This window comes from Cherax quadricarinatus, chromosome 16, assembly GCF_038502225.1.
Source record: "Cherax quadricarinatus isolate ZL_2023a chromosome 16, ASM3850222v1, whole genome shotgun sequence".
Lineage (NCBI taxonomy): Eukaryota > Metazoa > Arthropoda > Malacostraca > Decapoda > Parastacidae > Cherax > Cherax quadricarinatus.
Window position 1 is genome coordinate 14,929,834 of NC_091307.1, and position 18,619 is coordinate 14,948,452.

Below are 18,619 nucleotides of genomic sequence, written 5' to 3' on the forward strand. Positions count from 1 at the left end.
TAGAAAACCGACTGATAATACAGTAACCACTCATGATCATCTACATAACAGGTGTGTGAAACATCTTACCGGTGGCCAGTTGAATGCCGTTCTTGAACCACTCAATGCTGAGGTTGGGGTCATTAGCGGGTTGTACTTGGGCCTCGAGGCGTACGTTGCCCGCCTCCTGTAGATATACATCAATATTACCATTAGTTTATCACATTGTAGTCTATTGTGCTCCTAATATTTACTAATATATTTTTCTAATTTAAGACAAAAATTAGTGCTGCAGAGTCCTAGTCCTAATAATGGATTGTTAGATTCTTAAGCCTATCGACTGCGCGAGGGTCATTATTATTAAGGCTGTGTATTATCTATATACACCAATCAAGAAAACTTTTATCCCTGAAATAGGAATTGGGGTAAACTCTCACTTATTTTTATATAATTTAAAAAAATGGTAAACAATTCCTGAAGATGCACTGATTTTTTCTATTTTTCCTATGACAAAAAAAAATACCCCTGCTATGATTATTCAGTCTAATTTTTCCCATTCCTTAAAATACTCCAAAAAATTAAGCGTTGAGCACCACGCCAGGACAGTACCAACCTGGAGACGCTCGTGACTCTCTAGGTGCTTAGTAAACATAGGTGGCTCCAGATGCTCAGGGGAAGTGGGAGTTTCAGGTACACGGTTCCACTGAGTTTCACGCAGACGGATGGTTTCCCAGCCTGGATGAAGAGCATCACCCAGGATACTGTCCTTGGCTAGAATATGGTAAAGTATTTATAGAGCAATTTCCTTTTGTGATAAAATTTTAGTCAAATAATGTTTTGTATTAGCCGAGTCAAAAAATGTATTGCATACTAATGGCTGTCTTTTGTGTCTACCAATGTTTTATTACATCTGAAATACATTATTTGTATCGTACCGCAAAAAAGAAATAAAAATTGTATTGTACTGTATGCTAAACATTGCATTTGTAGTAGACACCTTGATATAAACGATGGAAATTAAAAATAATAAAAAGACGATAGCTGAGACACTCAACCTGTTACATCTGTTTAATGTTATTGTTGTGTAGCAGCTGCACAGCACATTGTTACCTAAGTTTTAGTCTCAAAATAATTCTTGAACAGAAAAATACACAGAAATGAGTACTCACCAACAACCCTGGTGGTGCAGGAGCTCACAGCTTCACCGGCTTTGTTGAAGGCTTTACACATGTACACGCCTGAGTCCTCTGGTACACACTTGAGAATGTCCAACGTCACGAAACCGAAGTCGTGGGTAGTTGTAAACCTCGAACCTAAATCCAGAACACTTATTATAATATGCATAGAAAACCAGTTTTCATTTTTGTGAGCATCGCAAACTGTGAAAACAAGGCATCCTATAGTCTCAAAACTTTAGCCATGCGGCATCCGCACATCTGACTGACCCGTATTTAAGTCTCAATCTTTGGTCAGCCATGCCGCATCCCCACACTTTACTTTCCCAGGTTCAAGTTTCAAATCCTCTCTGCACTTTCTGGTGTGAACTCGGGTAGGGGTTGCTTGTACACGCTAAATAGTGAGTGAACTTAGTATCTGCCCAACTTTATCTTTGATATGCCTTGCTGATGTCAACATACTGTATTCTTTGAATAACTGCAGTGATGCATTAATTATGTTCTAGTTTTAACAACTATTTCTCATAAGGGCTGTAAATATAATTACACAAGAATTATTAAATAAAGATGGGTGCATTTTGCTCTTCTTGTTCTAACAAAACTTTAAATTAGTGACTAGAAGTAAGATTTTTATAACCATGAAATGGCTTGATTAAAAAAAATGACCGTGCTTTGGAAACAAAATTGGCTCTGGTTCAAGTCTCAAACCCGGATAGGTCCCCACCTTTGACCAGCTAGGGGCCAGCCCAATAATAATGCCGCGTCAACACAATATGCACAGCTTAAACAAAGAAATCATTCATTTTTTTAACAAGTCGGCCGTCTCCCACCGAGGCAGGGTGACCCAAAAAGAAAGAAAATCCCCAAAAAGAAAATACTTTCATCATCATTCAACACTTTCACCTCACTCACTCATAATCACTGTTTTTGCAGAGGTGCTCAGAACACAACAGTTTAGAAGCATATACGTATAAAGATACACAACATAACTTACCCATCTTGAGTTCGACGCCGTTGCAGTACCATTCGTACCTCATGTTGGGATCTCCAACGGGAACAACACGGCATTCATAGTGAGCATTCTGTCCTTCCATGATTTGGGATGGCCCGGTCAAAGCAGTTGTAAACACAGGCTTGTCATACACCTTTCAGCAAAAAATCATGAAAATTTTTAATCATAATACTCAAACATGTAAAGAATATGTGCATATAATTACAGTTATATACATAAACGTAATGATAACCACAAAAAACATGAAAAAAGTGGATATTTTTTTCAAGAAATCTACTGTAATCCATTATTTCTCGATTTTTTTCCAAGATACATTACTTTTTCTGCCTCAACGCCGCGTGCATCTGGTTTGCGCTCTTCCAGAGCCTGGATCTTGCGCATGCCCTCTGGATGCTGAGTGTCTAGCTGGATGGTAGCGTGTGCTGTAAAACAATACATATTAATTATAATTTATGTATTATATTAATTATACATCATTTAATATCATTTAATAAAAGATAGGAAATATATCCTATCATACAGTGCTGGAAATTACATAAGAACATAAGAAAGGAGGAACACTGCAGCAGGCCTGTTGGCCCATACTAGGCCATCCCAATCCATCCCACTAACAAAACATTTGCCCAACCCAATTTTCAATGCCATAACTTAATTGAATGGCAGATATAGGAAGTACTTACACTTGATTTTGATAGAGGCAGTGGTGACTGCCTCACCCAGATCGTTATAGGCACGACACATGTAGATGCCCTCATCGTCAGGACGCACGCCGTTGATGTCCAAGGCCACATACCCGAAGTCGTGGGTGCGATTGATACGGGAACCTGAGATGTAGGTCTCATGTTAATGACTACAAATCACATTATTCTTAATAAAATTACATATATGACGTCTCTAATGAGAAAAATTTTCAGCTCTTTCCATTATTCTCAGACAGCAGCAAAGAATATAATAAACTCACTGGTTTCAATGGGTTTTTCATTCCTGAACCATTCCACCTTGAGTTTAGGATCACCGACGGGAATAAGTCGACACTCGAAGTGAGCAGTCTCGCCCTCAGAAAGGCTGTCCAAGTTCTGCAGAGGTTGCGTGAAGACAGGACGTTGGAAGGTGCGTGTATCTTCAGATACCTGGAATTATAAAAGAGGAATGTTGATCACGGAAACCCATCTTATAGCTTCAGTCTATGAAAAGCAGTCTGTCGCACATAATCCCTTTAATGATCAATAACTGTGACGCGTTTACATATCTCATATTTTGTGTGTGTGTGTGTGTGTGTGTGTGTGTGTGTGTGTGTGTGTGTGTGTGTGTGTGCATGCTTTCTTCATATGACGATATCATGAACAGGTCAATTTAGGTGAGAGCTCACTTGTCGTGTCAGACGGGTCGAGTCTTCCAGTTGACGAATCTTCTCTAGACCCTCAGGGCGAGCGGACTCGTAGATCACGCCTTCCTTGCCCTCCACCTTGAAGGAAATGGAGGAGGTGGCCTCGCCCATGTGGTTGAAGGCACGACAGGTGTAATCGCCAGAGTCTTCAGGGTATACGGTAGTAATATCCAAAGCCACGTAGCCGAAGTCGAACGTGGTGTGGAAGCGTGCAGCGGACTGCAAGGCCTTACCATCGTGATACCACTCCACACGCATGCTTGGGTCATGAACAGGCTCGATACGGCCTTCCAAGTGAACATGCTGTCCCTCTGACAGCAGGGTGTTGCCCTGAATAATGACAATACCTCTGAATTAATAATTTTTCTAAGTTATATACCGGGTATATTTATGAAAGACAAAACATTATTTTACATATTTGTGAGTAAAATAAAACTCTAAAAAATTAAAGTACCATGTTGACACGTACTCTGAGCTCTGAGGTAAACCTGGGGGGATGCATAGGAGCTTCAGCAACCTCAATACGTTCGTAGTGACCACGCTGCTCTAGGCTCTGAATCTTCTCCCAGCCAGTAGGATGCTGTGTGTCCATGTAGATGGAGCGCCGTGCTGCATACATGAGTTGTAATGAATATTTTCCTCTGTACACTTTCAGCACATCAGTATCACATCAACTCCATCACTCTCAAAGCTGATACGGTCTTTATAAACATTAAGTTCATGAAGACCTTATAACTGCTAAGAGGAAAACTCCGCACAAATAGTTTACATTCCCACAACTAAGAACGAACTGGTTGAAAAAAATCTTCAGACCTTACAAAATAAATTAAACAAATTTATTAGTCATTTGTTTTAATTCTCATTCCCCAAAATCAAAGCACAAGATTTTTTTTGTTCAACAAAACCAATAGAAAATACCGCTTACTAGTGACTGCAAATTTTGATGCAAACCCTCCCTCATGGTTCAAAAAATAAGTAAACCATTACTGCGTACGGACCTGAGACTTTGACGTTGCAGGAGTTGACGGCTTCTCCCATTTTGTTGGTGGCCTTGCAGAGGTAAGTGCCGGAGTCCTCAGCGTAAGTGTAGAGGATGTCCAGTGCCACATACCCGAAGTCGTGTGTAGTACGGAATCGATGTCCTGAAAGTTACGTATCTCGGTTCAAAACACGATTCTAGTTCACATATTAATTACTCATATGTAGTCTCAAGTGTGATTCTCATCCTTTAATCCAAATAATTTCGTATGAAATGTGAATTCATTTTTATATGCACATTTCGAATAGTGTCTATCGATATCAAACCAACTGCATCACGTTAACACGTTAGTTCATGCATTGCGTTTCTTGTAACTATAATAATAATAATAATAATAATAATAATAATTGACTAACCGGCCTTGATTTCGACGCCGTTGACGAACCACTCCACCTTAAGGTTGGGGTCGTTGACAGGCTCGAGGCGGCACTCTAGGTGGCATCGCTCGCCCTCCACTAGGTTGTCCAGGCTGTGGGAAATCATCGTTACCTTCCATGAAGATTGAAATACATGCAATTTTGTTTTCAATCAGAGACAGCAGACAGAGGAAAGACAAGATTATTCTTAATATGTATGAGATGATACTATCCATATATATATATATATATATATATATATATATATATATATATATATATATATATATATATATATATATATATATATATATATAAGAGAAACAAAAGAGAAAATCAGAATATGCTCAATATTAATAATAATAATATTCAGCTAACCTAGTTAGCGGGGTAGTGAACACAGGCTTCTGGAAGACCTGTTCCTTGGCTTCTTCAGGGCGCTGGCCCATGGATTCCAGCTGGCGAATCTTCCTGAGTCGCTGCTCATCCAGAGTCTCGGTCTGCATGCTAACTGTACCTGTGTTGAGCGGACCTCAGTAAGTCCCTCAGTTTATTCAAAATATAAAATAAAAGCCTATTTCATATATCCCGTTTACCATGAGTTTCCTATGTTCCTTCCCATTTGTTTATCTCTAAGGAAGTGACCACGTCACTTATTTTTTCAAATATGACTGTTTCTAAATCGTTGATAATCACAAGAGTATTTGATTAATTACACACACACACACACACACACACACGTGTATCTCTCTAATCGCTAATTCATTATTCACTACCGTCTTTTGTTATAGGGAAAGGATGGGTCACCCGCACCAGATATGACCTCTCGCGGAGCTACATCCCTTTTGTGCTCACCTGTGTTGTCAGTTGTGAGACTGAATTTTGATTTGTTTTTCCTTCAATGTTTTTCTATCGAACGTGGTAATTACTTGCATATGATCATTTTATGAATGCTTGGTGTGCTCATATTTGTGTGGTAAGCATGGTGAAGAATTTAGAAAGTAATTATTTGTACATTTTAGAAGCTAAATGCCTCCCCACAAAAAAAACTCTGCTTCATTTCCAGCAAATGCCTTGATTTTTATATTTGTACTTTATTAATGTATGAGGTTTCATATATGTCTAAGAGAAATTGATAAAAAATATAAATTCTTGCGATTTTTAAAGCTAAAGTCAAGATTTTTTCTATCCTTTGTTATTAAATGAATTGATATTTTGTAGTATATGCTATTTTTATGTATGTGCGGTGGGCTCTTATTTACTGGTTTGTGATTAAAGAATTGCAGATTTAATAATTACACCTCTGCTGCAGTCGCTTACATACCTTGTGTGGAATTTTTTTTACATAATTTCCTAAATGTAGAACATATAAATGAATATAATAATGTATTAAAATGTGATGCTATTTAGACCCTTTGAGAAATTTCGAGTGAGAGTCGTGTAGAAGAGCTGCGGAGTGATGCCAGAGGAGACGCCATACTGAATTTAATGTGTGAGGACTGGACCGAGTTGTGCAATGTGATCGGGGGTTCTCAAAGGTTAATTGGGGGTTTTTGGCCTTAATTTGTAATTAGGAACCCGTGTTAATGTCCCCTGCTAAAGAATTGGGATAGGAAAGTTGCAGGACCGCAAGAATTACGTGTGGATGGAGGAAGTTAAGGGATGCGAACATCACCCACTGGGAAGTGCACCATTAGTCCTTGCATTGAGATCTCTAGCTGACCAGTATAAGGGTCTAGGTATTAGGCAGGTGATGGTGAGTGTTCATACCAATTATATTTTGTGTACCCAGCATGCCTAATTACATACAGTCCACAACTTTAATTTACCAGAGTAGCTGGTTTTAATATTATAATTATTAATTTAATGTCAGGTCTAGCTTTTTGTGAGAGGGAGGGAGTGGGCAACGAGGGAGTTACAGTTCAGCGACCTGCTGTAACTAAAGTCCCACTTACCTCACTCAAATTACTTGCAGGTAATAATTCAGGTAATGCCCTGTAAGCCTCCTGCAGGTGATTTGCTCACATAATAATAATACAGTGAGTTTACTTTAATCACTATAATTGGAATTCAAGTATAATTAACTGGTGGTCTGGAGGTGATATTGTAGCCTTAATGACCCTCAGTAATCATAAATTAAAAAAAATGCTTGATTATTCAGTTGAGGTATAATGCTTATAGTGGGATAACAAAAAATACCCGTTAATAAAACTCTGTAGACGAAGAATTTTGAAGCTAGGAAAAGCTTTGGTCATTTTTTTTATACGCATTGATGTTCTGTATATGCTGCATGTATACATATCCGGTGAGTTCATATTTTTTTTTTTGTAAAAAGTAGGACAATTATTGTAGAAAAATAACTAAGACGACTTTAAACTAATTCAATAAATTTTATTTTAACCAAAGCCAGTTATATCTAGTATGCATGTGTGGTGGGCTCGCATTATTATATCTAAGTACTGGTAGGCTCATATTATTCGATAAAGATTGCAGTTTTGCTTTCATTTCTTGGAAGTCGGTATTAAAAAAAGTACGATGACGGACTCTTTCCATAACTGTAGGTGCTCCAGGAACGTAACCTCACTGAATACGGGAGCTTTACTTCAGTATGTGTGTGTTCTTAAGTAGGACACACAATTCACTTTTAAAAAATATAACATGTGGAAGTGTAAGCCATTAATTATATATATATATATATATATATATATATATATATATATATATATATATATATATATATATATATATATATACATATATATATATATATATATATATATATATATATATATATATATATATATATATATATATATATATATATATATATATATATATATATATATATATATATATATATATATATATATATATATATATATATATATATATAAATTCATGTATAATGAACAATATTTGTGAGGAATTTAAACTATGCCTAATATGTCAGTCATAAAATTTTACCTGATATGAGATATGACCAAATCTTCACTACATTCTCACGCTCAGCATGTTACATCATGTGAGAGGTCATATGTAAGGTTTAATGTATGATCGCTGCAAAAGCCTTGCGTATTTCCATGTTACTTATTTGCATAAATGCTATTTTCTAAAACAGGCTACACACTATATACAACTTGTTCTAATATTTATATCAGGAATAATTAATCGTATGCATAGTTAGAGGCTACACATTATTTTCAACATGTTCCAGTATTTATATCACGAGTAATTACACGTATGCATAAACTAAGGCACACACTCGTCTAAATAAGCACAATGTATCTGTATTTAAATATACATCTAATACTTAAGGTCTTTTTCAGATTTAAGCGCTTTTCAAAATGTGATTTTAGTGACATGTTTGTCCCACAATTCATAGCGTTATCACACTCAACAGTCATTCAATGAAACGGCGTGTTTAACGCCCAGTATGAGGACACAGTTTTTCGAGTCACTTGGTTGCAAACACCCTATATATAACAAGAAAATGCTCGTGCATAGGCATAGGTTATTTCTTCAATTCACTGTTTAAAACTCAAAAGTTCCCAAAATCATAAGCATTCATAAGCTAATATATACTGATACACTGCTTCAAGAAAATTTATTCTTAACATCATCCATTATTTCAATAGTTTATTACTTGAAATTTAGGGGTAATCGTACCACGATAAAATTAACTTATTTAACTGAGGTAAGCAGTGATATGACTGTTGTTGTTTTGAAACAATACGATACACGTCACGTCATGCCGATAACATTATAGTTCGTTCATTCATTAAAACAATATAATGGGGAAACACTGCGGTAGGCCTACTGACCCATGCTAGGCACGTCTAATTCGTGCCTAACCACATCCACACATATATCTGTCCAATCTATATTCAAAGCTACCCTAAGTTATCGCCCCAATGATATTAACTAGGAGTTGCTTTCCCTCTACAGTTCTATTGCTAAATCAGAACTCCCCTATATTCTTTCTAAATCTAAATTTGTCCATCTTGAATCCACTGTTGATATTCCTGTCATGGTTAAATGTTTTCAGCACATTATTTATATCCCTTTATCCTGTTTTCCTTCAATCATTTTCCTCCCTAACTCAGTCTTTTCAGAGAATGCAAGTTAAAAAGTCAGTGCCTTCAGCCTATCTTCGTAGGTAAATTTTTTGATACATGGGGTCAACTTCGTCATTATTTTCTGTATATTTTTCAGCGTATATATTTCTGTAAATGGACACCAGAACTAAGCAGCGTAGCCTAAATAAGGCTTTAATAAAGTTATATGAAGTTGAAGACTTCCATTATTTATGCTTCTTGATGTGAAGTAAAAAATGCTATCAACTTTATTTGGAACATTTATGCTCTGTTGTCTTGAATTTAAATTTCTGCTAACCAGAACTCCTAAATCTCTTTCGCATTCAGCTTGACTAATCTCTTCATTATTTAGCTTGTAAATACACGGTAGCATTGAACTGGATCTGACAACCTATTTTAGCGCCATTAATAAACTTATGTCTCCTATGGTCTACCCTTTACTGAGTTTACTTTCACTATGTAAACTCTAGAAATTGCTATTATCCCCTTTTGAATAATCTAAGTAGGTAGGTAAGGTTAATGATGTCAAAAGGTTCATTTCAGTTAGATTAGACTATGTTGTGTTGATGTCAAAAGGTTCATTTCAGTTAGATTAGACTATGTTGTTGAATGTCAATGGCAAATCTAATTGTTTAGGTTAAGTTACCAAAGACAATACAGTTTCCCGGTTACATAAATATGAAATTTTTAATTTTAGGTTGACCTGAATTCCATTTTGGATGGAATATTAACCACAAAAATTTCAACTGAATTAGTCTGTTCAGTAAGCCAAACACATGCGTTAATAATCAAAGAAATTTCCCCCCCAAAAATTTTCATAGTCTCTATCATTAACGTTGTGACCCTCAATAACCTTTAAAGAGCTCTGCTAGCTGTGCTAATAAGGAACTGATGGTGATGTAAAAAACTGCCTTGGCAACCTTCATATCCATCCTCTCCTGGCAGCCGCCATCTTAGAGAACTCTCTTCCCCTCACCACCTCAAGGCTTCTACATAAACAGATTACTTAACTGACGCATAGTTGAGGGAGTTAACTAACCACCCGAAAATATACTGTATTTTTTTCGAGGGGGTGGGGAGTGTATGTGGAGGGTTTAGATTATGATTAAGAATAGTTTTTTTTTTTTAAGGAACGGATGGTATTTTAATTTGCTGCCACCTGGCATTGTAATTCCCGACTGTGAAGATTTGAAATCGAGAAACAATGCAAACAGCAAGACGGGGAGAGGGAGGAGGCTGTCCAACCTAGTCCCAAGATAACTCAGCCATCCCACCCACCTACCGCAATTTTCACCTGCGCTGACATTTCAGACAGCTAGAATATATCGTGACTCAAGCCTCGCGTGGCTCCCAAGCAGTTAACAACGCCTGAACAAAATGGTCCTTAGTAATAAGAACAAATTTAGCACAAGGAAATAAGTTAAATCTAAATTTACACACAACAGCGGTCTTCGGGTTTTCTTTCATTTATTAAAAATTTACCAAACAGGCCAGCGAGACCTCCCTCAATTGCACCATTAAGGTAGCCATTACAACTCGTTACTTTCAGTTGTTTCAAGAATGTAAACAGTGTATTAAAATATCAACAAAGTCTGTACTCTAGCTCTCAGGAGGGAGTCATAGTGTGCATATTTATAGCGTATTCATCACCTGTTGCCTAATTTACTCCGAGACTCCTCCTACTTTTGTAGCTCACATGGCCCCTGCGCCTCGCACACCTACGCAGGTAGGGCGCACCCTCTACGCCCTCAGTCCCCTGCACGCTGACACCTCGGCAGGAGGGCCAGAGAAAGAGGCTCATGCGAGTGATTTAAGTCATAATCTTGTTCTCCTAGCATACTTCTTATTCTCTAGTGTTATCTTCTTTTCGTTTTTTTCTAGCCTTATCGTATTCTCGTTCTTCTCATAGCCTTACGGTCATTTAAAATAACATTTTCATTGTCAATTTGCTTTGTAGTACCTAAACATATTCGGAATGTATTACTTTATAATAAAAATATATTGTTTCTTAATTGGAGTGAAGGGAAACACGATAGGTTGTTTTGTTCTTTATTAAAAAAGCCTCTTTCTCTGATGACACTGAGCATTTTAGTATGACACATAATATACAACTGACTCTAATTTTGAAAAAAATATATAATCTTCACTTAGTATGTTTTACGGGTAATGTATCGCAAACCAGAACCTCGTGAGATAATGTGATTTTTGGTGTAAAAGCGGCTACTACATGGCGCAGTTAGCGTGGGTGGTGCGGGGAGGCCTCGCAGGCCTGGCCTCTCACAAGCACAGTTCAGCCAAAGTGTTACTTGGTATATCATACGAGGATTATTTGAAACTCACATCATTAAAATACCGTGAGGGTGAAAGGCAGAAAGTCATCGTGGGAACATCAACAAAAACTACTATACTTAGATGAATGACTAGAGGAATCGGTTACTCCCAGCTACTGATAACCATATTATCAAAACAGTACCTTAGTTTGTTAACTCAAAACCACTGCCGCATATGTATTTTACATTGTTAAACTCGTGTCAGAATCCAAATCTTTCTTTTTTTTAATTGCCAGGGAAATACAGATGACAGCAACGGCACACATAGAAACGGCCGACGTTGTCATACATTTCACAACTAACTCACAAAATGGAAATGATAATTAGACAACGCATTGGTTTGTCCTGGACCATTGATTAAATTAAGTCTCACGTGAGAAAGCGAAAACAGAGAAAATTAAACGTCAGTACAGGGCAATGGAACGTAAGGAGAGAGCAAAAGTCAGGTTAAGTCACGTATATACTGAAGACCATAGCACTGGACAATGTACTGAAAAAGAGAAGCATTTACAGAAATAAAAATGGGACACAAATTCAAATTAGGAGAAGTGTGTGTAGGGGCAGATATAACAAGACGATGTCTGTAACGGTTCAAAGAGGAATAAGTGCTATTGAAAGAGGACAAACTTATGTGACGGCTACGATCCTTAACATGACAGATGACAGAAAGGCGCATTGTTTGCATCAGCAAGAACATTTCTTTAATGTACTTCACATCTGTCGGATACTAAGTGACCAGTTTCATTAATGTCTTTTCGATGTTAAAACGAACAGGAAATTAGAGTAAACACCAGAGGCATCGACGGCAATAGAAAAATTATTAATCAGATTGCATTGACGTGTATTAGTTTGATGAACTTTAAGCTTAATATCCTGAGAGCGAAAGGTTTTATCAAGATTCTATAAATCAAAAATATTGAGAAGGTAAAGTTCATTATTTTTCACTCTGCCTTCTCTGTATTTCTAACTTGTAGAATTTTAATAATAAATTTTGTCTTTGGGATATTAAACCTGCATTTAAGTAAACTAATTAACTTTGGAGCATTGTAGTTCATACTTCTCCTGCCACAAATATTTCAGGTGTTTATTCTATATTTCATACTCATCTTAACATTTCCAAATAAGTTGGAGGAATTGGCTGCTGACATTAATAATGCTATCTTCTGTCATGTTATAAAAATAGCCATCCCAAAAGTTAAGTCTTACTCCAAAATAATCCCTTATTCTTCGAACCTTCACAGACGCTGACGTGTTGAATCGGCCCTTATATATCATACCAAATATGAAACTCAACTTCGACTGTTTCTGTAGATGCTTCTCTCTCTTAGAACATTGTCAGGTGCTCTAACTTTCGGAACACACGTGATATGATGTGACTATCTCACCTTACATTGCCCTGACCTGACTTTTTTTTCTCTTTTTGTCTTACACGTTACATGATAATCGTCAAGGACGAATCGAAAATGTTGTTTAGTTTCCATTTCTAATTTGCGATTTAGTTGTGAATAATGCCAGCCACGGAACTGGCTTTCTGTTTTTCACCGTCCTACAAACAAGTGATTAGAAAAGTCGTGGTTGAAGTTAAAAGGTACTTTTTAGTAATATGGTGGTCGCAGTCTAAAAATGAGCACTTGAACAGATGGACACTTTCTCAAGTGATTTAAAAAACAATTGACAATCGATGAATGGCTACGACTATAAGATGACTTCGACGTCACATATCACAAGATCACTTGTTCCATCTGTTTGATCATTTTCAAGAGTACACCACAATCAAATATTGAGCAATAATGCTGAAACGTTACATCAAAACATACACCTTTGTAGTTTACCGAAAACTGTATGTACTATATCACATAAATGGCATTTCTATTACGAAAAATTAATCTATACTATGGAAATAGAGATATGATAAAAAATAAAAAAATAATCTTATAAGTGCTACAAAAATACATAACTACATGCAACAAAACTAAGAGGATCATGCAATGATGCTGGAACTACCTGTAAGAAGATCATGCAGTGGTGCTGGAACTACCTATAAGAAGATCATGCAATGGTGCTGGAACTACCTGTAAGAAGATCATGCAATGGTGCTGGAACTACCTGTAAGAAGATCATGCAATGGTGCTGGAACTACCTGTAAGAAGATCATGCAATGGTGCTGGAACTAAGAACAATAACTTACCTTTGAAGGCACTGCTTGATCAAATAAAATTCAAACATATTTTTTAAAACTTATTTTTATTGGTTATGCCCTAACCCATTTTCAAATACTCTTTTAAATATACTAGAAGCCATGTCAAAGGGTGTTAGTTATACCGAGTTAATATGGCCGATAATAAATATATTAGTATAAACAGCATGCAGTCATAACATACCAGTTAAACTGAAAGCGTACAGGCATGTGTATGAATGCAAGGATACACAGTCATAACATACCAATTTAATATAAAGCGTATGGGTATATGTATGAACTGAAATATGCATTAAAGTGTTTTTGTAAAACATTTCTAAAATTTGGATTGCTTTCTGTTGACTCAACATTCTTAAAAGCTACTCCACTATATAAACCCAACACTAGTATTCTGTCAATTTAAATAGCTTGTACAATGTAAACAAATATACTGAGTTAATTATAAGCTTTAAAAGTGTCTCCATATCTCAAGCATGGTAATAAGTTAATTAAATATGGTGACACATTGTTAACTGACCATTTCAAGAATACAATAGCACACTCATACTCTATTTAAATATCAATCTATTATACCAAAATAAAGCCAGGTTCAAAATACATGTTAACATTTCGAGATTTATATTTATATGTGTTGAAAAAGACCAAGATGTTTTAGACAAGAGGGAAGTGTTGGAGGAAACTGGCCAAAATATTTAGGTGTGTGAGGGAGGGGTTATCATGCTACGTAAATATTGGGGGTGTTGGGAATGCAGGATATGTATTTTTAGGGAATATTTGAAAGAAAGCTCAGTGGTAATAATGGGAAGGGACATTTAATTGTGTGAGGATGTGTTGGAGTAGGTTGAAAAAGATATTTAATTGTATAGGAAGCAAGACATTTAGTTGTAGGGGGTGTGCTTAGGAAGGCGGACGATGGGTCTGTCCCCTGTGTAGACGAAGCAGCCGTGAATACGTCGGGCCATCTCCAGCTTACCCTCCACCCCGATGCTGCAGGAGGTGACAGCCTGGCCCACTGCGTTGGTCGCTTTGCACATGTATGTACCAGAGTCTTCTGGGTAGGCATACAGAATATCCAGTGCCACAAAACCGAAGTCGTAAGTGGTGCGGAACCTATGACCTATTGAACGAAAGTATTAATGTTGTATTATTATTTCAAATATCATTATTGACATTGTTTTTTGTAATTGTTATATTTACTAAACAAATTGTCAGCATTTTGCAAAAATATATTGATTTGCTAATTTATTAACTATGTTGCTAATATGTATATCCATAAACACACTCATGCACAAATGAAAACACTCTTGCGCTTACAAACACTAGCACAGAAATTATTTAGGACATTACAGCTATTTTTAAAACATCTATGAGCACTTTACCTGATGGAATTGGCTGGCCATTGAAGAACCACTCGACTTTCATGGTGGGGTCGTTGACAGGAGTGAGCGTAGCCTCCATGTGGACTGCTTGACCCTCCATCAAATGTTCTTGGTTCCTCAAAGAACGCCCGAAGTGGGGTTTTTCGATCACCTGAGCATCTTCTGGACGCTTGCTAGGTGCCTTTTGCTCAAGACGGGTGATCTGGGCCATGGCTTCTGGGTGTTGGGTTTCAATAATAAAGTCGCTCTTGGCTGTTGATGAGAAGAGTGACACAGCTGAAGAAATTGTTACATAGTGCAGTGTAATTTTAAGTTTAATTTATAAGCCATATTAATTGTTTTTAACAAAGAAAGAAAAATCCAAAAAGAAAGAAAAAACTTTCATCATCATTCAACACCTTCACCACCATATTCATATAAATATAAATATTTGGTATTTTACCGATGTGATGCAGAGTGCATCCTCGATACTTACGTTTAACTTCTAAATTGATGGAGGAGGTGGCAGTGCCGATGCGGTTGGTAGCCCTGACCTCATATGTACCAGAATCTTCAGCCACTGCTTGTAAAATGTCCATAGCGCAGAATCCAAAGTCGTACATGGTTCTACAAGAGAATTAATAATTCTTGATAAAGACATTTTGTCTAACAACATATTACTAAGTTAATCACATTAATGTTTTATTACATCCATGGGGAAGCGCTAAACCCGTAGGGGTAATACATCTACTGGGGGAATGGGGGACATTTAGGTTCGATCCAAGGCAGGGAAGAGGTGCTTGGATGAAGAGCACCTCCCGGGAGGAGTTAATCAGTTTTACTTCATGAAGTTCTTTGCAATAAGGAAATAAACTAGACGGGAGTTAGTCGAGAACATTATTCTAAGTCAGTATATATAAATGCTTCGATGTATTATGCTTCCCTTCACATGTGGCAACGTATTAATAAGTTACAGAATAAGTAACAGGCTATGGAGACCTACCTGAACCTGTGGCCAACTTGTAGGGACTTTCCATTGTGGAACCACTCCACCTTCATACTTGGGTCTGGATATGGCTCCAGGCGGCACTCGACGTGGGCACTCTGACCCTCCCATAGTTGTGTAAGACCAGACAGCTTTACCACGAACCTTAAACATAAACCACACCATATGTAAAGCTAAGGTTTAAGTTTAATTTAAAAAAAAATATTTTTTAAAAGTTTAAAAATATTCCCTATAAATTTACTAATTGTTAATAAATCTAGAAAAAAAATTCTGAGCCATGAGTATGAACTGAAAGATCCTGGAAGGTGGAACAAAATATTGTTCTTCTAGGAAAAAAAAAAAGGTTTAGTGAATTTGTTCCGAGTCAGATAAATAAACTTATCTGGTGACAGTACGTAGCTTTGGGTATATTATTCTACTTTTGTATGAACAATTACATCCAGAATCTGATTGGCAACTTTGCCCATCAGATTCTGGAAAACATTTTGTACAGAGTTGTGAAGCAAAGTGTTATGATATGCTAGTTCTTTCGACGGGTGTGCGAAATATATTATGCAAAATCCGAACTCATAAAACAAATCCAAAATTAAAAATTAAAAATGAATAACATTGGAGTCATTCCTGAACTATTATCAAGCCGTGAGGAGGAACGTGGTGAAAACAAGAAAGGTTAAAAAATGTATAGACGACAGAGGCGATAAAACCCAGGAAGAATAATCTAGTAGAGTTACGTCTATATTTGAGAGATAAAAGCTACAGAAACCAAGCTTGGACTAAAATTCATGTTTGGTATGTTGTGTATGGGGGTTATTCAATGAGAGAGCGTTTGTCACAGGACATATACAGTGTATATACACTGAATTTCCATTAATCTCTATTTTTCTTTTTCAACAAGTCGGCCGCCTCCCACCGAGGCGGCCGACTTGTTGAAAAAGAAAGAAAATCCCCAAAAAGAAAATACTTTCATCATCATTCAACACTTTCACCTCACTCACACATAATCACTGTCTTTGCAGAGGCGCCCAGATACAACAGCTTAGAAGCATGTATAAAGATATATAGCATATCCCTCCAAACTGCCAATATCCCAAACCCCTCCTTTAAAGTGCAGGCATTGTACTTCCCATTTCCAGGGCTCAAGTCCGGCTATATAAAAATAACCGGTTTCCCTGAATCCCTTCACTAAATATTACCCTGCTCACACTCCAACAGCTCGTCAGCTGATAAAATTATTTTTTTTATTTTAGTATTCACGTGAATATCAGCATTAAAAACCGAAGTGCATCTTTTTTTTCAACAAGTCGGCCGTGTCCCACCTAGGCAGGGTGACCCAAAAGGAAAGAAAATCGCCAAAACGAAAATATTTTCATCATTCAACACTTTCACCTCATTCATATATAATCACTGAATACCGAAGTGCATCTATAGACATTAAACCTAATAAACTAATATTGTTACGAGTTGACATGGTTAATGGTTAATACATATGGGCTTCACCTCGGTGCCTGGGTGATGACGGTCTCCTCAGTGGAAGACTTTGTGTAGCGGGAGGAATCTTCCAAGTAGCGCAACTTCTCCAAAGCTTCGCTGTGCTGAGATTCCAGCAAGAGAGCTTCCTTGGCTGCATGGAAAGGAGGAAATATTTAAGTTACTGTAGTATGTATTACACTATGTTTACATAACTTTTTGAAGCTTAATATTACTTCTGTTTCTTCCGAGAGTGGCATCTTCAGAGACTTTTGTCAGTAACAAAAGAATCAACCTACCACATGTATATAACGAGTAATGTATGAAAAAACGGCATTTTTAAACAGTCAACTTTTGTACAATAACACAGCTTTTTCCTCTGAACAATACTTACAAGATACCATAAGTGTAGCAGAGGTAACAGCCTGGCCCAAGCGGTTGGTGGCACGGCAAGTGTAGGTACCAGAATCTTCAGGGTTGACATATTTCATATCCAGAGCGACGTAGCCGAAGTCATGCATAGTAGAAATGCGGTTGGCCTGCTGGATGGGAATATTGTTCTTGAACCACTCCACCTTGAGATCGGGGTCACCTACTGGAATCAGGCGAGCTTCAAAGTGTAATGGAGCATTTTCAATGAGTTTCTGGTCCTTAATGGGTGAGGTAAAGACGGGTGCCTGCATAGTAGTCTCCTCAGTGGTGATGGTGCGCTGGGTGCGGGATGCAGACTCCAAGCGCGATATCTTGTTCATAGCATCCTGATTCATAGTTTCCATGAGGATGGACTCTTTAGTATGGCACACCAAGTTACAAGTGCTGACTGCTTGACCAATGATATTAGTGGCGCGACAAGTGTAAGTGCCAGAGTCCTCAGCATAAGCATACATGATATCAAGAGCTACAAAACCAAAGTCATTATATTCGGTGAAACGAGAGCCGCTCTTGACAGGAACGTTGTTGTGGAACCACTCAACCTTCATGGTCGGGTCAGACGTGGGGATGAGACGCACTTCAAAATGTGCGCGCTGACCCTCGAGGATTTCAATGTTCTTTAATGATGTAGTGAAGACAGGAGCCTGCTTAGTGGTCTCCTCCACTTGCTCAGTGCGAGAATAGCGGCTACGGTCTTCAAGCATCTGCAGCTGTTCCATTGTCATCGTCTGGTTCTGTGACTCCATGACTATGCTTGACGAATCTAAATGAAACATTATGTTAAAAA

The 18,619-nt window shown here is 37.4% G+C and overlaps 1 protein-coding gene across 39 annotated transcripts in view; it reads right to left on the reverse strand.

Moving 5' to 3' along the window:
• Positions 1–18,619, reverse strand: part of LOC128688941 (titin-like) — a 297,841-nt gene that overhangs the window by 218,300 nt on the left and 60,922 nt on the right. For all 39 annotated transcript variants that reach the window (XM_070085579.1, XM_070085580.1, XM_070085586.1 and 36 more), the window contains 18 exons: positions 17,795–18,595; positions 17,431–17,554; positions 15,931–16,077; positions 15,424–15,554; positions 14,949–15,200; positions 14,543–14,686; positions 5,327–5,465; positions 4,949–5,061; positions 4,552–4,695; positions 4,023–4,162; positions 3,536–3,883; positions 3,128–3,296; positions 2,847–2,990; positions 2,485–2,588; positions 2,149–2,299; positions 1,149–1,292; positions 593–750; positions 70–166 (listed from right to left, as the gene is read on the reverse strand). In XM_070085579.1, the coding sequence (XP_069941680.1) occupies positions 70–166; positions 593–750; positions 1,149–1,292; positions 2,149–2,299; positions 2,485–2,588; positions 2,847–2,990; positions 3,128–3,296; positions 3,536–3,883; positions 4,023–4,162; positions 4,552–4,695; positions 4,949–5,061; positions 5,327–5,465; positions 14,543–14,686; positions 14,949–15,200; positions 15,424–15,554; positions 15,931–16,077; positions 17,431–17,554; positions 17,795–18,595 (3,450 nt within the window). The remainder of the gene's footprint in view (positions 1–69; positions 167–592; positions 751–1,148; positions 1,293–2,148; positions 2,300–2,484; positions 2,589–2,846; positions 2,991–3,127; positions 3,297–3,535; positions 3,884–4,022; positions 4,163–4,551; positions 4,696–4,948; positions 5,062–5,326; positions 5,466–14,542; positions 14,687–14,948; positions 15,201–15,423; positions 15,555–15,930; positions 16,078–17,430; positions 17,555–17,794; positions 18,596–18,619) is intronic.